Raw genomic sequence first — 21,346 nt, 5'->3', positions numbered from 1 at the left:
TTTTTGCTCTTTGTAAAAGTTTTTCCAAGGTTTTTGCTAACATATGAGTAATATTGTATTCGAGGCAGAATATATAGCTTATAGCTTCTATTGGAGCAATCGCATGAAACGAGTTTAAGAATGGACACTTATTTTTAATTTAAAAGAAATCATGAGCAAATGTGGAGATTTAATTAAAGTCTCATCAACATTGCATTGCCAAGTCATAAAACTGCCAAAAGAAGGGGCTGAAGAGTAAGTTTTTGTATATATAAAATCTAAAGTGCACATATGTCTGCAAGGGTATTTAAACTTCGGCCAGCCGAAACGAGAACTCTTCCTTCTTGCCAGTTCTCAGTTTAAGGCATATGGAATGCTAGGCGGACGCAGGGAGAACCTTGGGTGGGTTTGGTCAGGCGTTGCCGAGTCTGCGTTTATTTAAATTTATTTTCCTAGAATGCCACAAGTCGCCACATCGATGCGCAATTTGTTGTTGCAGCTTACAACTTGCAACGTGTGGCAGGCAAGCAGTAGCCCGGACTGCAACTGCAGCAGCAACGGCAGCATCGGCAGCAGCAGCAACTGCGTCTGCGTATGAAAATTAATTGCTGCCACTCGTGACGATGGCTGCAGCTCGATCTGCCGCTTGCCACTTGCCGTCTGCCCCATGCCGCATGCACCATGCCTCTTCTGTTGCCAGAGTGGCGAGTGGGCGGCATATCGTTTAGATTTATGGCCCTCGCTCTGTCGCCGTCTGTGAGTGTCGCGTGATAAGTCTATAAAATGTTTAAATGTACGTTACATTTGTACGTGCAAATGGCAGTGGGACGAGATTTGCATATCGCCCAACTCCCCACTCCCCACTCGCCCTGAATCTCTCCCCCCCCACTCCCCTCTCTCACGCTGAGGACTTTCATTATGAGCTGCTGGTGAAAGGTGCCTCCTCCATGTGGGCTGCTGTTAATTGTATATCATATGAGGCCATATGCGATTGCAGTTCCCGGTGAAAGGAATATATTAAAAGCTGGAGAGGAGCAGACGGACGAGGGGCAACAGGTGGACGCGGCAGCGGCAACTGTTGCTAGTTGCCACAAATCAAGGCTGTCTCAAGCCCTCAATTCGACACAAAGTGCACTTTGTTCAATCAACTCTGCTTAAGTCACAAATTCAAGTTGATGATGTTTGAACAGTTCCAGTTCCAGGTTCAGCTTCAGTTCCAGCTCCAGTTCCTAGTCGCAGCTGCGGGCGGGGCTGTGGCTCCCTTGTGACACATTGCACCATTAATTTGATGGATTGTAAAGTTTTTCGCTTCAACAACTTTGCTGCCCAAAAAAAAAAAAAAAAAAATCAAAAGAAGAGCTGGAAAATTGCACGAGAAAAAGAGGGAAAATTAAGGCGCACATTGATGACACAACGAGGGCTGGCTCCGCCTGGTGGAAAGTGAGGGGGGGGGGGGGGGGTTGTTGCCGTAAATTTATGCCTGCCCAAGTTGACGCTTCACTGAATTTGTGTGTGTGCGCTAAATGTGCCCAACAACAGATGAAGGCGTCCACTTGATGATGCTGACGAGGACGAAGACGAAGACGATGTTGATGATGATGATGGAGGAGCCCGATGGAACTCCGATTGGAGCGTTGAAAGAAGTTCATTTGCATTGTGGACACGGTCAGTAAAATTGGGCGATGCCTCAATGCAGATGCTTTAAGCGAAATTGGGGCAGGCACTGGACTGTCGTCAATGTGAGCTGTGGAAAAGGATGTGCCCTTGATCTTAAGCTACTAAGGGTTGCCAAGCTGTGCTGTAGTGTTGTGTTCGTGAATTAGCTCAAATGAACACTTGCTTCTTTTTGGTCGGTTTTTTTTTCCTATATTGCTCTTTGTTTCTCTGTCTGTCCCTTTTTTCTTCTCACTATGTCTGTATCCTTCTCTATCTCTCTCTCTCTCTCTCGCCATCTGTCTGCCTCGTTTCAGGGTTGCCAAGCTGTTGTGGTGTATTTTTCTGGTATTATGTCTCTCTTGCTCTCTGCTCTTTTGTCTGTCCCTCTTGCTCTCTCTCTCTCTCTCTTTCTGACACTATCTCTCTATTTCTCTCTCTCCCTCTCTCTCCCTCTCTCTCTCTCTCTCTCTCTTTCTCTCTCTTTCTCCCTATTTCTCTCTCTCTTCCTTAGTCTTCTAATATTCCATTTCTCTTTCTAACTTTTCACTTGTCTTACATTACGTAGGGCTCTCCGTGCTCTCTCTCTCTCCTCCTCCCTCTCCCTCTCCCACTCCCTTTCTTCTCAACCTATGCGCATTACGTTTGGCGATTTCAGACGATTTAAAAGCGATTATGGCCAACTCTTTGTTGTGCCAACTGAATATGACAAGCGCTCCGGACAGGCTGTGTCCACATATGGCATGGCTGGCTGCAGCTCCTGCTCCACAATTGCAGCTCCTTCTTTAGTTGGTGCTGTGCTTCTGCTTCTTCTTCTTCTCGTGCAGCTCCTTTTGCCTTGCCTTGGCTGCGATTGACGGGCACTGATAGGCGAATTTTGCATAAACCCAAAGCAAAGCAACAAAAAGCGCACGTCGCGACGACGCGTTGGCGGAAATGCGTTTTGAATCCTTGTAGCGAGTGCCTGCTGTTGCACTGGCTGGCAGCCTGCCTGCCACATGGGGCAGCGACTTTTTACCATTTTGGCCGGCGCATTGTCTGCGAACGTCTGGACGCGCGGCTTTGTTTAATTGCGAGCTGCAATTGTGGAGCTTGGGCCGGTTGCCTCGTTTGGTTTCCTTTTCGCAGTTGCAGTCAGTCGGAGTTGTCCCTGGAGGCATATGCGCAGCAATTGAAATTGAGAATCGGAGCACGCTTCATGCTGCTTGCTTGCCCAGCCACACAAATTCCTATGCCTATATGACGCAGCCAAACCACCCCGCTCGCCCGTCGCAGCCCCTTTCCATGCTGTCCATGCTGCTCAGTTCCTGTTGCCGGGCCACGCACAATGCGCGCATAATAATGAGGCTGGAGGCAGGCAACAAACTTGTTTAGGCTCACAGTCCCCACTGCATCTACCCGCTGCGCTCTCTCTCTCTCTCTTCAATCTTGCACCCCTTGCCCTAGTGCTTGCCACTTTGCAACGCTGCCTCGCATTTTGTCATCCATACGTGATAAATGCGATTTTTGTTGCCTAGTCGCAGGCCCAATAGAGCGGCATTAGAATGTCATTTGTGCGCCTGCTCAGGTGCGGCGAGGTGTGCGAGGTGTGTGTGCAGTGTGTGTTGTGTGTGTGTGTGTGAGGTACTGTTATTGAGTTTAACCGCGCCCGCATCGCAGCTTTGACCAATTTTTGCTTAATCGCATTTAAGCTGATTTCTGAGTTGAAGTTTGTTGCAAGTTATGCCCCTCCCTCCGCCCTTCGGCTGCCATCCCCTGCTGCCATTCACTTTACTTTGCTGTGCTAACTGTTTACCACAACAAAGGCTTTTGGGGGCAGCCCCTGGTTCTGGCGTTCAGCTGGCCGCAAAGCGAAAGCCCGTCAAGAAGTTGGTTTGTTTTTTTTGTAAATCGCGCACGAGTGCGCACAAAGAGATGGCCTCCCCTCTGCACCTCCCCCCCCCCCCCCTCTACGGTAAACCATATGCAGCCGCACCCGTTGCGACCATGTCAACGTTTCGGGCAACCGAAACTCCGATTCCGACTCCTGCTCCGGCCATAGAGCCTTTCCCTCATTTAAGCGCCGAAAATCCCCCCCAACTTTCGTGCAATGCAATTTCTATTGTTCTTGAACGAGAAGAGAGCGCAGCTAAAAACAAAGCCAAAAAATGCACCTGCCCCTTGCCTCCCTCTTAATACCCTGTACTGTACACAGGCTACTCCTGTGGGGCACTCCTTGGAAACGTAACGAAGTCAACGTTGCTGCCACAAAATGAGCGCTTTATACCTACTTAGATCGCTATAAATTTAGCTTAAGGCAACAAAAGTGTTGCCGTGCAGCAGCTGTCTGGACCATGCACAGTGTCACGATGTCTGTCGAAACTTGATGTGAGAAAAAAAAATGTTTCGGTTCAGCTTAGGAAGACATCGTTCTGATTAGAGGCGGGACGGAAGCTGCGATTGAGAATGACTGATAAACTTATAGAATTTTTATCTTTACGCATTTAGAGTTTATACCAAGGACTTGGGTACGAATTATCAGCTTTATTTTCCAGAAGAAAAGACAGTTTTGATGGAGTATACAAAAGCTGCCTTGGCAGATTTTCATAATATACATTTTTTGGCACTGTGCCTATCACGACTATTGATTGGCTTTCGATTTGCCAAAGATGACAAGAGGTTAGGGCACACTTGTTGATGAGATAGTTTTGCTATCTGGAGGAAGTCTGTTAACTCGCATGGAATCAAATTGCTTTCAGTCCACTGTGCGTACTATTTGGACTGAGTTGTTGTTTGTTGCGGTTCGGCTTGTAGCCCATTGCCCGTTGCCGTTGCCGTTGCCATGGCCCGTTGCCCGTTAGTGGAGCTTAGATGCCGCGCGTTGCCGCAAGTCCGCATGATTTATGCGATTATTCTTTAGCGCAGCGCCCAACTTTATTGTTTTATGTTTTTGTGGCCGGCGAAGCAAAAGGGGGGCGACGGGGGTCGCTGGGTCTATTGCATCGACTTTTGGTCGTTTGGGCGCTTTGCTGGCAACTGGGCTCGGGCTCGTATCTTGTTGAATCGCCGACGGGCTCTGATTCCAGCAGCTCGCTTGCAGCTTGTTGCAGGCGCGCACTCAGCAGCTGTTTAGCCGCTGCAACGGGCAGGGTGTGAGGTAGGGGGGGGTGGGGGGGGGGGGTGTGCATATGTATGTTTGTGTTCAATTATTGAGCATGCAGCATTATTGCAGTTAAGGCCGGGCCGCATGCAGCTGTGGCAGGCATGCGCCGGGTTAATGTCTTGTTGGTTATTGCCACGTCTCTATCTGTCTCTCTCACACACTCGCTCTCGCTCTGTCTGTCTGTCTCTTTCACTATGTGTGTTGCACTTTGCTGTGCAGACCATTTGTAATTTGGCACTAACGGATCTGTTGATCCCATAAATTGCAAATGCTGCAGCTGGTCAGCTAGCGAGACAGAGAGAGAGAGAGGGAGCAAGGGAGATAGAGGGGGAGAGAGAGAGAGAGAGAGAGAGACGAGTTCATTAAGGCCTCAGCTCTAATAACTGTCCAGATTGTGGCCTATAAAATGCTGTGATTTGATGTTGCAGCTGCGCATTGCAACTTGCAAGTTGCAACAGTTGCTGCTGCTGTTGCTCGGCAAATGCAAAAATGCTTTGCCATAAAAGTCGAATATGAATTACGCCTCAGTTTTGCCCATAAACGCCTCCCCCCCCTCCCCCTCAAATGGGAAAGGGGCAAGCGATCGGGGGCAATTACAATCTAAGCCAGATCCGGCTGTGCGAGCCAAGTTCAGCCAGTTGTTGGTCTATTTTTGGTAACTTGTCTAACAAGCTGCAGCTGCTTTTGGGCGTGTTCCAAGCCCGGCTAGAAAAAGCATAACTGCTCGCACTTATTACCAATCAGCAGGCCGCCGCCAACTGGCCAACAACTAGACAACCGAGTGAGTCTGACTCAGCCAACGCCTTGTCATGGCTGCGAATTTGCACGCAAATGGGGCCACAAACTCGGCGCCCACTCACCGCAAAATTTCAAACTACAATTTCAACTGCAACTGCATGACAATTGCTTATTTTTATTGTGACTAAAAAAAATGGTTCATTAAAACTCGACACGAAATTATATTGATTTTTGATTTCAAGCTCTGATTGTGTTTTTGTGTTTCGTTTAAGCACAGTACTTTATAAAGAACTAAGAGTGCACTGACTGATCATTCCTCACTTGGAGTTACCCTGTAATTAGCTGCGATAACTCACTTCCTTACATACTGAAAAATTCACAGCTATTTACATGCTTGAGGCAGTGTCTGTGACTTCTTCTTCTTAAATATTTTCTATGTTTATTGAGGGACGTAAAACTTACAATATTCGAGACTATTTCATTAACCTGGTAGCTTTTCTTAAGAAATGGTAAGGTATGGATATTTATCGATTTTCGATATCGCAAAATATAAATATACTTTTAATGTGAAGTTAATCGGGAGTTCGTCCAGCCTTAAAATCTGCTGTAGATATTCCCAAAATGACTATGGCTCGATATCGATATTTATCGATTTTGCGAGCAGAAAATTGAATTAATTTAATCTGTCTGTGGTAAACGAATGTATTGTTATGTGTTATATCTGAGATCGAGACGCACGGTAATACGTATATTGTTAGATCAACTCGCCAGCTGCCTGATCAGAAATAAGGTCTTAGTTGATCAGCTTAACAAACACAGGGTATCTGAAAGTCATTAACATGCCTGTTATTGGTAGCATAATTAAATGTGAGCAGAGTTGCCGCTGCAAATGGCGAACCCTATTGAAATAATAACATTTATTTGCACAACCGGCTGGGCCGCGTCATGAGCTCGAGCACAGTTTGGATTTTCGCCAGTTCCAGTTCCAGTTCCAGTTTAAGTTCCAGTTCTAGTTGCCGTTTGGAGTTATTCCATTGGGCACTTAAATTTGCATTTTAATATTGAGTGTAATAAGCTGCAGCTGCAGCAACAATCAGAGCTGCTGTCAGAGCTTGAGCAAAGGCCAACTTGGACGGGGGGAAAAACTAGAAAAGCTGTCCGTCTGGGCGAGTGTCCGTCCGTCTGTCTCCGTCCGTCTGTCGTCATCATAAATCGATAAAGGCAACGTTGCCGAGCGTGCCAAAAGTTGCCAATTAAAAGTGGCAGCACAATTTGCCGCAAAGCACAGAGTCTGCCACTTGTTGTTGCACGACAGAGACAGACACAGAGACAGACAGAGACAGAGACAGACAGATAGCAATGCCAACTCGTTTGCAGAGGCAGTCGCATTCGTAATGAGCACCGTGTGCGAGTGCTGTGGATGCCAGCGATAAGTAGCTGCCACCGCGGCGGAGCAACTGCCTCATGCCATGCAAATTGCTCCGACCGCTGTCCGCTGTCAGTTGATAAAGCGTTTGAGGCCTTTTGCCACCAGCAGCGGTGGCAACTGTCTCTTTAGGTGTGGCCAGCCGACCGGGCGAACTTTAATTTGATGCCGTGCTTCCCCTTCGACCAGATCTCCAAACCCTCCCCCCCTCCACACACACACACACATAGCTCCAGCTCTAGCTGGCACAGAAACCCAAAAAGTTGGGTCAGTTTAGAAATAAATTGGAATTGGAATTGGTTTTTAAATTCTTTGCGTATTCGCGGGCAGAGTATTTTCATTTTGTGACGAAGCGTGTAACGCTTGATAGCAAATAGTTACAAGAACTATAAGAAATATATAATCCTGATATAGAAATAAATATCGACAATCAATCGAATTTGAATTTGAATGTTATTAATGCAAACAGAATACATAACGATAAGATATTTAGCAACCCAGTACAATATGTTTGACGTATCGGTGACGGGGAATAAATTCAATTCTTGGACCACGGCAGTAGACAGACAGAGCTTATGTCGAATCGAAGCGCTATATCATATAGATGCTATACACTTAAGGGAAATCTTCTCAACATCGAACCCCTATAGCATATAGAACATATTTAAAACAATCCCTGCTCGAGTTTAGGTATATAATATATAGCATATATACTAGTCTACTAGTCTTGAAGGGCATCTGAGCTGCGGCCTAGTCTATTGTATTTTCTTTTTTTTTGTTTTCTTTGGTTTCCGTTTTCCACACTCACTTTTCATCGACGGTAGCTTCTGCTGCTGCTTCGGCGAACAATGCGCGCTTTTAATGTATGTAAATTTGGAATGAAAATAAAAAAGAGCGAAAGAGACAACAATTAGGCAAAAGAGCAAAAGACCCGGGCCCCCCCCCCCCAGGTTTGGACCAAGCCAATCAACTGGCAACTGGCAACTGGGCAAAGAAGAATTTTTTCTAATTTACATAACTGAGGCATTAGCTGAATGCTCGCTCCTCGTTTCGGCCATTCAAATTGCTTTGCATAGATTTTCCGACTAAACAAATTTGTTGTTAGTTTCTCAGATGCTGCTGCTGCTGCTGATGCTGCTGGTGCATTGTTTAAGCACAAACATGGATCTACCGTTAAGACGAACAAGAGGCATTAATTTAGTTGGCCAAGCAGCTGGGCCTATACCCTAGCCGAAGAGCCTAAGGGCGTATTATTTATGGGCCAATTCATAAGCTTGAGTCCAAAATATGGTTTCAATTATGTTCAACTTAGGATAACATCAATAACTGATTGAATTGTGGTTAAGTAATGCATAAACTCATGTCCTCCATGGTCACATTATGTTCGTTTGTGGCAAATCTAATAAGATATCAAATTTGAAGGCATGACTACAAGCATATTATTTACTATAGTCTCCATGGTCACTTTAAGTTAGGCATAATAATTGACAGAAAATTGACAAAAATTGTACTGTGGCATTTACAACGGAATAAAGCTAACATCGGAAGCGTGGCACATTATAAAAGCTGTGAGGCTTAAAATTGAGTGTCCTCCATGGTCACATTGCTTGTGAGATTAATGATTATTTATATACTTATAAAAGCAGTAAGAGACACAAATGCGTATATTTGCAGCCTCCATGGTCATTTTTGGATCCATGACAGAGGCCAACAGCTCGAACGAACAGCTCGTTGAATGTGATATGCCTCAGCCTAAGGTAGGGCATAGAGAGTTGGCCATGCAGTTTGCTGCAAATTAATTAGACTCAATAAGTTGCTGCTGCTGCGACTGCTGAACAGATTCTATGTTCATATTGTGTTCAGTTGTTTTTTGTAAACAACATCTTTGCGCTGACAATTCTCATGTAAATGCCAAAAGTTGCTGCATTGTTTAAACATTTTCGAAATGAGTGAAGAGAGAAGAAGAGGAAGAGTGAAAAAAAAAACGGTAAACAAGTTGCTGTCAATGTGAAAACATGGACAACATTTCTGAGCGCTTTCTAATCGCTGCGCCCGATAAGGCCGCCAAGTTATGCGGCAAGTCTAGAGGCACCAGGGGTAGGAAGGGGAAGAGAGAGGTAGTGAGGTAGGGGCGATATTTATAATAAAAAACCAATTCAGCTGGCATTTTCCCAGCTACAACTAGCATTTCATTTTGGCATAATTTCTCACTCGCTGGCAACAATCAGCGAAGTACAGGTGAAAAATGGACAGCCGGTCAGAGATAACGACAGACAGGTGAGCCGGACAATTGCTGCTGCTGCTGCTGCACTTGTTAACCAGCTATCGATTGTTGCAACAACGGACCACTAAGCCACTGAGCCGCAAATCAAATGGCAAAACTTCTTTTATACAGTTGTCAATTATTTTCGCTAGCAATTTGGGCTTTGCAGCGAACCAAATTGCAGCTCCAAATCGATGGAGTTGGAGCTAGAGCTGGAGCTGCAACGAGCTGCAGACATCGTTAGGTTGCATGCCACATGGCAAACAGACACAGAGAGCAAATCCAGCGTCAACTACGTGAGGTGGCTCTTTGTAAAGTCATCCAGTCATTCAGTCATCTAGTCATCCAATTGCTGGCTACAAGAAATTGCTGAGGATTGGATCAGGCAGCAGCCGGTAACAGGCAGCTGGCAACATGGGGCAGCAACATGGGGCAGATTATAATTGAATGATTGCATGGCCAGCTCAAAATGATTTGTTCGTCATTAACTCTCAACTGCTTCTCAACTTGGCTGCTTGTTATGCGGATTATTTTGAACCCATTGATCATCAATTGATTTGCCTGCCAGTAGGTGTCAAAACTATTTGGCGCTCATTTTCAATTACAGCTGGCAAAAGCAATAAAAAACAATAAAAAAAAAATAGAAACAAATGGGCCCCGAAAATGTCCGTCAAGTTCATTAAATTATTTGAAATGTTTTGTCTTTGTCAAGCCAAGTGACTTATTACAGACGCAGTCCAGAGCCTAAACAACTGATGAATGTTACGAGCAAGAGCATTGACAGCAGGCTAGAGTTCGCTATGCGGTAGCAGATACCCTGTAAAGCCAAAAAGATGCTCAACTAACTGATGTCTTTGTGTTGTCAAATTGTTGCAAAATTCTTAGGGGTATCCTGACAAAGGACTTTAAGTATATTTATATGACAAATATCTTTCATTGTTAATATAATCGAATTATTCTAAACACGAAATATTCTTCATAAATATAGATTTTCAGAAAATAGGTAGATTTAACCAGTAAATGAATTGATTTGTTTAATATACCCAGGCATATTCCAATTCTACAATCTCTAGTTCTTATATTCTCTGAGAAGAGACTAGCCTAAGCTCGTCAAATTTTGCACATAATCATAATACCCCTTTTAGCCCACTTTGATGGGGTACAGGGTATTATAACGCAAGAGGACGTCGATGTGGACATGTACATGGACCTGAATGTGAACGTTTGACAAGAAATTTATTTAAAAGACAACTGGCAACAAATAAATTTCAAGAGAATTGTAAGCACAGCATGGCGCACAGATAAAGACACAGAGCGAGAGGGAGAGGGAGACGTAGGAGACAGAGAGAGAGAGAGAGAGAGAGAGAGAGATAGAGAGATGGAAGCTGGGAGAGACCAAGGCCTACAGATGCGATATAGACAATTGGAATGCAGACTCTGTGGCCTCTGTGTAGGAGTTGTCATCGTCTTGGTTTTGGTCTTCGTTTTGGTCTTGGTCTGAAATTCATTCATCAATGTAATCGATCAGACGTAGCTGCTTTGACATGAACTCGCGAGTCGTGTAAGCGTATGTAAATGGCTCGGTTAACAATGCGACATAAAATTTAATCAATTTATTGGGAACGAGGCATTGTCTTAGCATTTGCTGCCTTTTTGTTTTCCATAGCTACACTCTTACAGAGGGCATTTTAATTATGTCATGAAATGTGCAATGCGTAAGTGAAGTTGTTTAAGAAATTAAAATCATTTATTATATATTTATACAAAATGTGATGCACCAAGATTCGAGCCGAAGCCTGCGTTAATTGGCAGGAAAAGTCATGTAAGCTTAAGGCGGGGTACGGGTTCAAACCTTGTACCGCAACACCAACCATTTCCTTAGAAATACACATATGATTTTATGTTACAATCTTCTAGATTGTCACAAAATATTTGCCCTCAAGCAAAGTCTAAGACACTTTGCAATGAAAAGAAGAACTATTTACTAATCAACCCATTGAAAGGAATCTTCAATTTGTTAAGTTATTGGATTAGTTTAAATTCCACAGCGGCAGATTCCATTAAGTATTTACAAAGCGTATTATCTACTTGGCTGATTTTGATTTGCACTGCAAGAGTATATATTCTTTTGGCTTATAGCTCCCTTTTCCTGTTGATTTTCAACTTATAGTCTACACTTTCTCCACTTGGATTTCGCGATAGAAAATTGCACAAGCGGCATAAACAAGTCGCAAGTCGCAAGTTTGCTGGCACAGAGCCACAATAAATCCACAAAAGATAACAGTCGAGAAGGCGATGCCTCGTGCGGCATCTGAGGAGGAAGGGGGGGAGGGGTGGTGGTGGAGGAGGAGGTTTTGTTGGGCTGACCAACCGCACCCACATGCGCCGGCTGAGTTATGGGCAGCAGCAGGAGACAAAGACACGCGTCTGGATTTGAGTTTTCGATTTAGGTCTCTCGATGCGAGGGGCGAGAAGTATAGGGCCTGAAGGCTGACAAATGGTTCGAGCAGCTGGCAAATCATGTATAAGAAACCTGATCATGACTTTACTGTCATGATATCCCAACTACACACAAGAAACTCCAAATCTCGAGCACACATTTAAAGTTAAACACACGATGGGCAAACCAAAATTGGAGAAGGAGAACACGGGACCCACTCTGATTAGCATCCAAGAGATGCAGGAGCGGGAGAAAAAGTATATGCAGCGTTTGCAGGACATCAGCGTTAGCTGTAACTATATCAGGGGTAAGCGGCCAAAGCGTGCATCGAATTCGATCGATAACTTATCGATTTAAGAATCCACCATGGAGTTTGCACGCCTCGAGGAGCAGCGTGCACGTCTCGAGCATTGGGAGCATTATTTGCGCTGTGATGGCCTGCCACGCCCCTATTTGCCGCCAGAGATGCGCACATTTCTCGCAAAGAAACGTCACTATCAACACTTCAATACAGTGCACAACGTGGACTGGACATTGTCCATAGATGAGCGCACGGTGTTGAATCAGAACATCTTCCGCACAGATCTCACACGGCGCACGCTCAAAGAGAATCTAACTGAAAATATTGGCGATCTGTATGAGGCGGATATATTCATGTATGTGAGTACTTTGGTCAAGATCGATTGTATGCTCGGTAATGCGGCCGAAATGGAGCGTGTGGATTTTGGCCGTCAAATGGAGATCATGGATGTACGTGCAAGCGATCGATACAATCGATACAATCGAGAAAAAAAATCGATAACTTTTCGTTTTTATTTGGCTAGGTGCGCCGTGAAATCGAGCATGAAATCGATGACGTTTTCGATCGTCTAACCTATCGCATAATACGCATGGATGGCGTCTACATGAAGTAGGTGTAGTTGTCAATACCCTGTAACTATTGAAAATGCGGACAAAATGTACGCAAATAGTTAGCCAAGTCTGTCCGTCTGCTTAATACGCTGAAAACTGATTTATATATATATATATTCACTTTATCAAGAGATATCAGATTTGAACAGAGGGTTTCCTCAGATATAGAATAGTTGAGTTTTTAGAATGTATCAGTGAGTAGAACTGATCTATCTAGAGGGTATCTCAACAATACTTCACCTTGTTAATTGCTCAGGCTTAAATCTTCTTTCGCAGCTCAGATAACGCCCTTGTGGCCACCTGGTCTCATGCGTGCCCCAACTATACCATAGATCTCTGGGCTCTGCGCGATGTGCCCGTTCGTTTCGAACAAATGCTGTAAGTAAGAAACCCTGTCAAGGCCAATTTGGTGGCTTAATTAACTGAATTAATAATCCATAGCGCCCCGTTAATGGTCGCCGAAATGAGCGCTTCGGGCGTCAGTGTTCAGATGCCGTTGAGCGTGCTGCACGATTGCCTCACCTTGCGCTGCATCCACACGAAATTTGACAACTATTCGCAATACGCAAAGAGCTTTGATCCTTGTTTACCGGATGGCAATGTGGATGTCAATGCTGGGATTGTGGATATCGAAGAGTGTTTGGCCAACGAGTGGTATATGCAGCTGGATATACAAACAGAGATGTTGCTAAGTCTGCTGGAGAAACGCGAAGCCTATGATGAGGCTTTGCGCATCATTGCGGAGAAAACGGAGAAGTCTAACAAGGAAAAGAAGAACAATGAGGGCAATGGAACGAAAATAGTTATACCCAAGGCACCCAAGGAGGCGCTCCAGGTGCCGCCCAGCATGCTACCAGATGCCTATAGCACATTCCTCGAACGCGAACAGCAACAGTATATGGATATGCTCGATGAGATTTACAATCCAGCTAACCTTAAGTTAGCCTTGGACGAGGTGAGAAGATTTGCTCCTAGAATATAAATATGCTTTTCTCTTTATGATAATCCACATTCAGATCAATTTGAGACAGTACATTATGATGGGCGGCCTGTATTCGCTAATGTTTATACGTCGTCCGATGAATACGCATTACCAGAAGCTCAACATAATATTGCATGAAGATGGCAGAGTGTTGCACATTATGGATGATATTGTGGCCAATTTGCATCGGGACGATGATAGCCGACCGGGCTCCCGAACTTCCCGGCTATCGGAACGTCGATCTAAGTTACGGCTGAATATGGATGATAATCAGCGTAGGACCTTTATGCTCGAGGACGATGAGTTGCCCTATTTCTTTGTGATCATTCATATGCCACGCGAGCTGTGCCTGTGGGGTGAGCCGATAGCTTGTCAATATCTATGTACAATAGAGGAGCAAGTATCGGAAGTTTCGTTAACTGATGACCGAAAAGAGTCGGTGATTAAGAAGAAGAAATCAAAAATAAGTTCAGCTAGGCACACCGAGCTCAACTGGAATGAAAGCTTACAGTTTACGCAAATACCACGTCGCGAAACGTCCATAAATGTGTTTCGTCCCACGCTGATATCCCTGTTGCGTGTAAGCCGCAAACTCATGCCCGGGGAGAATGTGCTGCCACTGCGAAACTTTCATTTGGTGCAGCAATTGGATCATTTGAAGGTGCGTCAATTGGAACGATATTGTGTGCCGCGGATCATATCCTCGTTCAAGTTTCCGCTGGAGGTCAGGGAGGAGCTAGAACAGCGACCGAAGACCAGAAATATGCTGATCCGTCGACGGAGTGTCGAGGTTGAGGATAATTTTGTTGTCGGCGATTTGGATTTCGATTATGAGGTACAGCAGGCAGCCGAACGCGTGTATCCCGTCTTTCATGATATCGAGCATGTCAAATACGATGAGGAGGACATACAGCAGCCGTTCGAAAAGAAATCCATTTACGGACTGATCGATACCTTTGAGAGCATATCGCACAGGTACATTGCCAGACATCGCGACATCACGAATCAGTCGGATTTTATTATGAAAAAGCTGCCATCAAAAAAGACTGTAGTACCCAGCCCAGACAGACAGACGGTTCTGCCCAAGTTTAAGTCCTCGATACGAGTTGGGAGCAGGCATTCCTCACTGCGCGGCAGTCATAGTCCGCTGCCGACGTCCGGCTCACAAATGAGCGGCTATCGTAACTCGAGTCGTCTTAATTTAAATGATGGAGCAACGGACACACAGGACACCCGGACACCGGAGGCCCCTACGCCATTGGAGGAAGAGGTGAACGCCGAAAAGCCCAAAGTGAAGGTTATACGCTGGTCCACCAGGCACATCATGTCCAGCCAATTCGATAGACAGGCACGCACCATGCACATCAAAACCGATCGACTGGGCATCTTTGGGCTTGCCTACAAGCGCTACGAGCACTTCCCCTTTCGCGACTGGAGCATGCAGCCCAATGAGGAGAAGTAAGTGTATACTATTCTATTATCTGATGAGTATTTCGAGACGAGACATGTCCGCCTTTCACTTTGCTGAACGGTTTCGAGCCGAGGTTTTCTTATCAAACACGGAACTGATTGCTAATCATTCTCGTTTTGTTTAGTCATGTATTTTACATGAAGGATATCCTACTCCAACATATATATATCCTTTTGATTATTCTATTGCATATTCGAATTCTTGATAGTTATCGTTTAGTAAGCCTAGATCAATTTGGCATAGTATGGATCTTAATGCTTGTAGCTTTTAGTTAGACACGCTCGCTAACATGCCTCTAACATACCCCCCCTCTTTGCTCTAGTAATGAGGAAATTATACTGAGCGTGGATACGTTTCACGCACGTGTCATACTCTATATTACGGCTCAGGGCATTCGAGGCTATGTGACAGATATAACCAAAAATTATGTGGCACATCCGGTCAAGTATTTGGATATACCAAACCCGATCTCCGATATACGTGAGCTGCGCCGGGTAAGCATTGTCATATCTCTAATCCGATTATCATTTCGATATTTATCGATAAACGAATCACAGCGTTTCTATGAGAAGAGCATCAACATCTTTGCGGAGAATGATGCCTGCTTTTACATAGACAATGGTTACTTTTCGGTGAAGCATGTGGCCACAGAGGATCACACCTATGATGCCATGGCACTGCACTGTAAGCTGATGAAGTTCTATCGTTCCAGCTGGAATCGTTTGGCCTCTCGTCGCAATATTTTGATGGGCATGAAGAATGCCAAGGATAATTCCGACTATACTGAGGTCACAATGCGTATAACACCCGACAGTGTGTCGTTTGTCGAGGTATCGGAGCTTTGTTCCGATAATCTCGATGTTATACGGCTGGACTTTAAGAACACGTGGCGCAACATGAGCGTGAGTAGGGGCTAGCGGGTGGACATATAAAATGGCTTAGCTATTATCGAATATATATAATTACAGAACTATACGGATCTGCATCAGGCAATCAGCTCGATGAATCCCCATGCTACGGATGTCAGAAACAAGGACCCACTGTTGCTCTTTCAGGTCAAGCGGATGCTCAACGAACTGCATATAATGAGTTTTTCGTAAAGTCATGTATAGATTTCTGTAAATTTATACGAATTAAAATTTTTTGGGAGAAATAACTGTCAGTTTCTTTTTTTTATAAATTAAATCGGAAATCCTAAAAACACACAGCATACACACACGCGCACACATATACACAAACACACAAAAAAATACAATAAAAAACAAAAAAACAAAAAAAAAATACAATAGAAAATCGATTAAAAAATATGTAAAAAAAAACCCCTCATAAGAATATCAATAAAATGGATAAAAAAAAGCCAAATTCCAAAACGGTTAAAAAAACAGCTAAATCGAGCAAAGTTAAAGCGGCGGGCAACGATATGCCGTTAATCTCCGAGGAGGAATGGAAAACACGCGAACTTCGTCACCAGCAACGGCTCCAGGATATCAGAGTGTGCCTGGGCTTCATAACCGGTTAGTAGAGCATCGAATCCGAAATCGTATTGAATGCTAAATATGCTGTACTGTTTCCAGAGTCCATAACGGACTATAAGGATCTGCTGGTGGAGCAGAGTCATTCGACACATTGGAATCGTTATCTCGCCTGCGACGGCCTGCCTCGAGTGCAGTATCCGCCGGAGATACGCTCCATGATTGCCGAGATGCGACACTTTGAGGCCAAGCATGTTGAGTCTGTGGTCAATTGGGCACTGTCCGTGGACGAGCAAAGCGTTCTCTCCCAGGACATATTCCGCACCGATCTGACGCGCAAAACGCTCGAACAGAACCTTCGTCCCAATATTGGTCGCATCTACGATGAATATGTACAGCGCATTCTCACAACTCTGGATCGCATTGAGCTGTTGCTGGCCAGCGACTATGACATGACCGATCTGCCCGCGGATCGGGCCTTGGAAATAACATCAGTGAGTTTCTGAGAAGTGGAAATAGGTGGAGTTCAAATAGAATCCACGGAAGGGTATAGAGTATACTTTCGTCTGCCAAAGATTAAATACCCTTGCAGACATTTGTTGTAGACAAGATTTTAATCGACCAGGGCTTTTACTTAGTCCGATTGAGCCTACCCTTGAAAGCTATATAATTTTCCCAATCTGTTATTAAAATAATTTCCTGCTGTATTTGGCGCATTATAAGGCGTTTAATCCATTTGTTAGGGTCTCCTCAATAATTGTTTGACAGTTTCTATCTATATATTCAACTATACAATATATCTTTTTGATAGTTGAAAATTCTTATTTCATAATATATTCTTTGTAGCTGCGTAGTGAACTGAACCAGGAGATCGACGTGATCTTCGATAAACTGACCTATCGCATTGTCTGTGCGCCGACCTCCTACAGAACGTAAGCGCAAATATATACAAGTTAATAGGATTGATTTTTTTTTTACTATTCTCAGCGCATTTGATGGGGTAACGGAAACCTATTGCTACGAGAGCCCCAATTTTAACTATCAACTGTGGTGGCTGAGCGATGTGCCGATACGTTTCCAGTATTTGGAGTAAGCATAACATACAGCTCCATTAAGTTGGGCTGGACTTTGAATTGGTTTGCATTCATAAATAGGCTACCCCTAATGCTGGCCGATCTGAATTGTGTAGGCATTAAGATACAAATACCAATGAGTGTGCTTGGCGACAATCTGACCCTGCGCTGCATACACACCTTCTTCGATCCCTATTCGGAGAGTGCCAAGAGCTATGAACAGGTGATCGATAGGGTGACGGATAATTTCAACGGGGGCATGATGGACATTGAGGATTGCCTGATCAACGAGTGGCTGATGCAGGTGAATATTATGGAAAATGCAATAACCCAAGTGGAAACGAAGCTAATCGAATATGAGGAGTATCTGAGGTGTGTCCATCGGTGCACTTGCTAAATATGTAAGATACTCATTTTCAAAGCATCTTTTTTACACGCTCAGAGAAATGGAGTTAAGGGCAGCCGCATCCAAGACGAAAGAAACTGATAAGAATAAAAACAAAAACAAACGATCATCAAAACAAGTCACCCCAAAAATTAAGGTATTAAAGGAGCCCGAACAACTTCCGGAGGGCATGTTTCCCGATCCGCGTAACGCATTTCTCGAGCAGGAACAGCGCGAATTCGAGGAGTTTCTCGACGAGTTCCTAAATCCAGCGAACATGCACCTGAAGCCATACGAGGTAATGAGACTAAAGAGATCTGATTTGTATAGAGTCCAGGCATATCTGATTCGTTAAGAATATAGAAAAAATGTATTTGCCTATTGAACAGATCAATTTACGACGTTACTGTATACTGGGTGGACTCTATTCGATGATCTTTGTGCAGAAGCCCAAGCATACGGACTTTCAAAAGTTCAATGTAACCCTGCATGAAGATGGACGCATATTGCGTACCTTGGAGGAGTTGCGTGCGGATGTGGATGAGGATGGTGAGGAGGGCAATTATATGGCTGGATCGCGTGCCGCTTCCGTGCGTTTCACCTCAACGTCGTCGCATAAGATTCGTATGAACTTAGCCCAGGAGGATCCCACAACTGAACAATTTCAGCTGAATGCGGACGAGTTACCCTATTTCTGTATGACCTTTAAGCTGCCGGAGCATCTGTGCAGATTTGGCCAGCCCCTTGCCTGTCAGTTTATCGAAGAGGAGATCGAGGAGGATGAGCCGGAGAACCTGTTAACGGTTGAGCTTGAAGAGCATCGAAATAAGAAAAAGAGATCGTTAAGAAAAATAAATCCCGCACTGACAATCGTAAAGGCACCAACAGCAGCTGAGGGCAAGGAGAAAATCAGGAATGCAAGTAGAAAGACTGTCAGAAGATCTTTGGATATCATGAGTTATTTGCCCAGACCCAGGCAATCGAACATTATACCAAAGACGCCACAACCAAAGAACCTATATCGTCGCTCCGTCCTTAGCATGCTACGTCTGAGCTCTCTGCGGACCACAATACTGCCCGGCGTACATTTTCGTAACTTTCCGATAACAGGTGGGCCGTTAACCAATATGCAGGCACGCGATCTGCAGCGTCATTGCCTGCCTCGGATTTTGTCCTCCTTCAAGTTTCCCACGGAGTTTCGATCGGATCGAACCGAAGAACTGGCCGAAAGAGGAGCGCGCGGCTGCATTCTAATACGGCGACATCTTGCGGACACAACAAAGTATGAAGAGGAAGAGCAGCCAGAGTACTTTAGTTTTGAGAAGCAGGAAGCACCCGAAAGACTTTATCCCGTTTTTGACTGGCGCGAACGATTGCTGCTGGAAGAATCCTCTTCGAGTGACACGTCGTCATTGACTGAAGGCGCGTTCAAAATCAAGTTTGTCAAAGTCGATCAAATAGGCGATGTTGTTAAAGCGGATGACCCCGAGAAGCAAACCATATATGGCGTCATCAATACTCTACAGGAAATCCAAGATAAGTACAAGGCACATTCAAAGAAAATCACAGAACAGCCCAATTTTATCGTTAAAGCCATCCCCCTAACCCGGGCCAACACAACATTAGAAGTGCCTGAGAGCGCGCAAACTTCTCGACCCAAGTCCACAGTTCACATCTCCATGGTCGGTGCTAGCAAATTAATACCGTCAGCAAAGTCCACACGCCAATCTCACGCCCGTACCTCCGGGGATGCGAGTCAACGCCTGGGCGTGGATATGGATAGCGAGATAATCAGCATAAACTCAGGCGTTGCCTTCCATCCGAACATGAGAAATTCGAAATTGGGCTCATATGACGACGACAAGGATTCGCACAAGGAGCTACCCAAAGTCAAGCACTGGACAACAAAGTATATAAATCGCACCGTATTCGAGCCAGAGACTTTAACGATCAAGATCCAAACGGATCGATTGGGTATTTTTGGTTTTGCCTACAAGCGCTACGAGCAGTTTCCCTTTCGCAATTGGACCCTCCAGTATAACGAAGAGGAGTAAGTAGGCTCTATTTACCGAAGATATAAGTATAAAGAATAAAAGGGTATAAGGGTATGTAGAAGGAATGAAAGGGTGTTACAAAGGGTATAAAGATTGTGTGCAAGAAAGCATCTCCAACATCCAAGCAAGTATATATATATTCCTGTTCAGTATCAATAGCCAAGGCAATAGAGGCATGTCCGTCTGTTGATCTGTCCGTACCTAAGCACAACCCTTCGATCATTTAGCTACTATAAGGGCGCAGGATTTTAAATTTCTAATGATCAGGTAGAAGTTATTTTGCACCCGAGCACTCTCGATTAGATCAGTCTACCAACAGCTGATCGACTGTCTAACCTTCCCCTAGTATCAACGAGATCGTCTTTAAATTGGACACCTTCCATGTAAGCATATATCTATTTATAACTAATGCCGGCATACGGGGCTATGTGACGAAAATGACCACCGAGTATACGGCTAGGCCAGTCAAGTATTTGGAAATCAAGGAACCCATATCCGATTATCGTGAGCTACGCAGGGTAAACAACTAGATCTCAAGATATTATAGAGCTCTTGACTAATTTGGAATTTTGCCCTGCAGCGCTTCTGCGAGAAGAACATCAATATATTTGCGGAGCACGACGCCTGCTATTATATTGAGAATGGTTACTTCTCGGAGAAGCATCTGGCGACCGAGTTGCATGTCTACGATGCATTTGCCATCCACTGCAAGCTGATGAAGTTCTATCGCTGCGATTGGAATCGTTTGGCCACACGGCGCAATATTGTGCTCTGTTTGCGCAATCCGAAGGACTTGAACGATGGTGCGGATGTCACCGTCCGGGTAACGCCAGACAATTCAACGTTTGTGGAAATCTCTGAGGCCTGCTCGGATAATTTGGATGTAATCAAGCTCGACTATCAGCCCACCTGGCGCAACATTGGCGTACGAATTGCGGATTATAAATAATAACCTTGCAGAGAGAACTCGTAAAGAGTGCTTCGGCTCTTAGACCTACCCAGTTCAATGCAAGGGTATTCAACCTTCGGCTTGTCGAAGGCATCAGTTCTTTCTCGTGTATTAATCGCTACTCTCTTCTAGGTCTACTCGGATTTGCATCAGCTGATTAACTCAATGTATCCCCAGGCAACAGATGTGCGAAATCGTGATCCCAAATTGATCTACTATATACGCACACTATTCACCGAGGTCCGACCCTTAAGTTTCTCCTAGGGGACGACCAACGCAACTCAGATGCTGCACAGATCTTGCCATGTACATTTTAAGAAAAATGCATTCGCTTCTCCAATTGACATCAATTAAAACCAATTTGAAAGAAAACTTTCCACTTGACTTTCTCGCCTTTCTCGCTCAAC

General features: G+C 44.7%; 3 protein-coding genes across 7 annotated transcripts in view; 2 read left to right on the top strand and 1 right to left on the bottom strand.

Moving 5' to 3' along the window:
* The window catches only part of LOC26531154 (uncharacterized), a 151,289-nt gene that overhangs the window by 8,967 nt on the left and 120,976 nt on the right, over positions 1–21,346 (bottom strand). The gene's annotated exons all lie outside the window — the stretch shown is intronic.
* Positions 11,743–16,162, top strand: LOC6624025 (uncharacterized). The gene is made up of 9 exons (XM_002046260.4): positions 11,743–11,948; positions 12,000–12,391; positions 12,466–12,551; positions 12,830–12,931; positions 12,995–13,508; positions 13,570–14,993; positions 15,329–15,500; positions 15,564–15,908; positions 15,975–16,162. The coding sequence occupies exons 1-9, from the start codon at positions 11,819–11,821 to the stop codon at positions 16,104–16,106; spliced, it is 3,297 nt and encodes a 1,098-aa protein (XP_002046296.1). The 5' UTR covers positions 11,743–11,818; the 3' UTR covers positions 16,107–16,162.
* Positions 16,220–21,311, top strand: LOC6624057 (uncharacterized). 2 transcript variants are annotated; one of them, XM_002046259.4, is made up of 10 exons: positions 16,220–16,520; positions 16,581–16,972; positions 17,325–17,410; positions 17,466–17,567; positions 17,633–17,923; positions 17,994–18,234; positions 18,326–19,986; positions 20,337–20,508; positions 20,571–20,915; positions 21,072–21,311. In XM_002046259.4, exons 1-10 carry the CDS (start codon positions 16,349–16,351, stop codon positions 21,201–21,203), a joined length of 3,594 nt encoding a protein of 1,197 aa, XP_002046295.2. In that variant the 5' UTR covers positions 16,220–16,348; the 3' UTR covers positions 21,204–21,311. The 2 variants fall into 2 exon arrangements, with proteins under 2 accessions (XP_002046295.2, XP_015030989.1); XM_015175503.2 differs by lacking the exons at positions 16,220–16,520; positions 16,581–16,972 and having other exon boundaries at positions 17,668–17,923.

The sequence above is a fragment of the Drosophila virilis genome, chromosome 3 (assembly GCF_030788295.1).
Source record: "Drosophila virilis strain 15010-1051.87 chromosome 3, Dvir_AGI_RSII-ME, whole genome shotgun sequence".
Lineage (NCBI taxonomy): Eukaryota > Metazoa > Arthropoda > Insecta > Diptera > Drosophilidae > Drosophila > Drosophila virilis.
Note: the sequence above shows the minus strand (reverse complement) of the source record. Positions and strands in the feature narration are given on the sequence as shown.

Excerpts from the sequence above, each read along its gene's own strand:
- LOC6624025 (XM_002046260.4), top strand. The coding sequence starts at position 11,819 with ATGGGCAAACCAAAATTGGAGAAGGAGAACACGGGACCCACTCTGATT. Across the intron at positions 12,932-12,994 it reads GTTCGTTTCGAACAAATGCT|CGCCCCGTTAATGGTCGCCG; the intron begins GTAAGTAAGAAA and ends AATAATCCATAG. Across the intron at positions 15,501-15,563 it reads ATATACGTGAGCTGCGCCGG|CGTTTCTATGAGAAGAGCAT; the intron begins GTAAGCATTGTC and ends AACGAATCACAG.
- LOC6624057 (XM_002046259.4), top strand. The coding sequence starts at position 16,349 with ATGGATAAAAAAAAGCCAAATTCCAAAACGGTTAAAAAAACAGCTAAA. Across the intron at positions 16,521-16,580 it reads GTGCCTGGGCTTCATAACCG|AGTCCATAACGGACTATAAG; the intron begins GTTAGTAGAGCA and ends TACTGTTTCCAG. Across the intron at positions 17,568-17,632 it reads ATACGTTTCCAGTATTTGGA|GCTACCCCTAATGCTGGCCG; the intron begins GTAAGCATAACA and ends ATTCATAAATAG.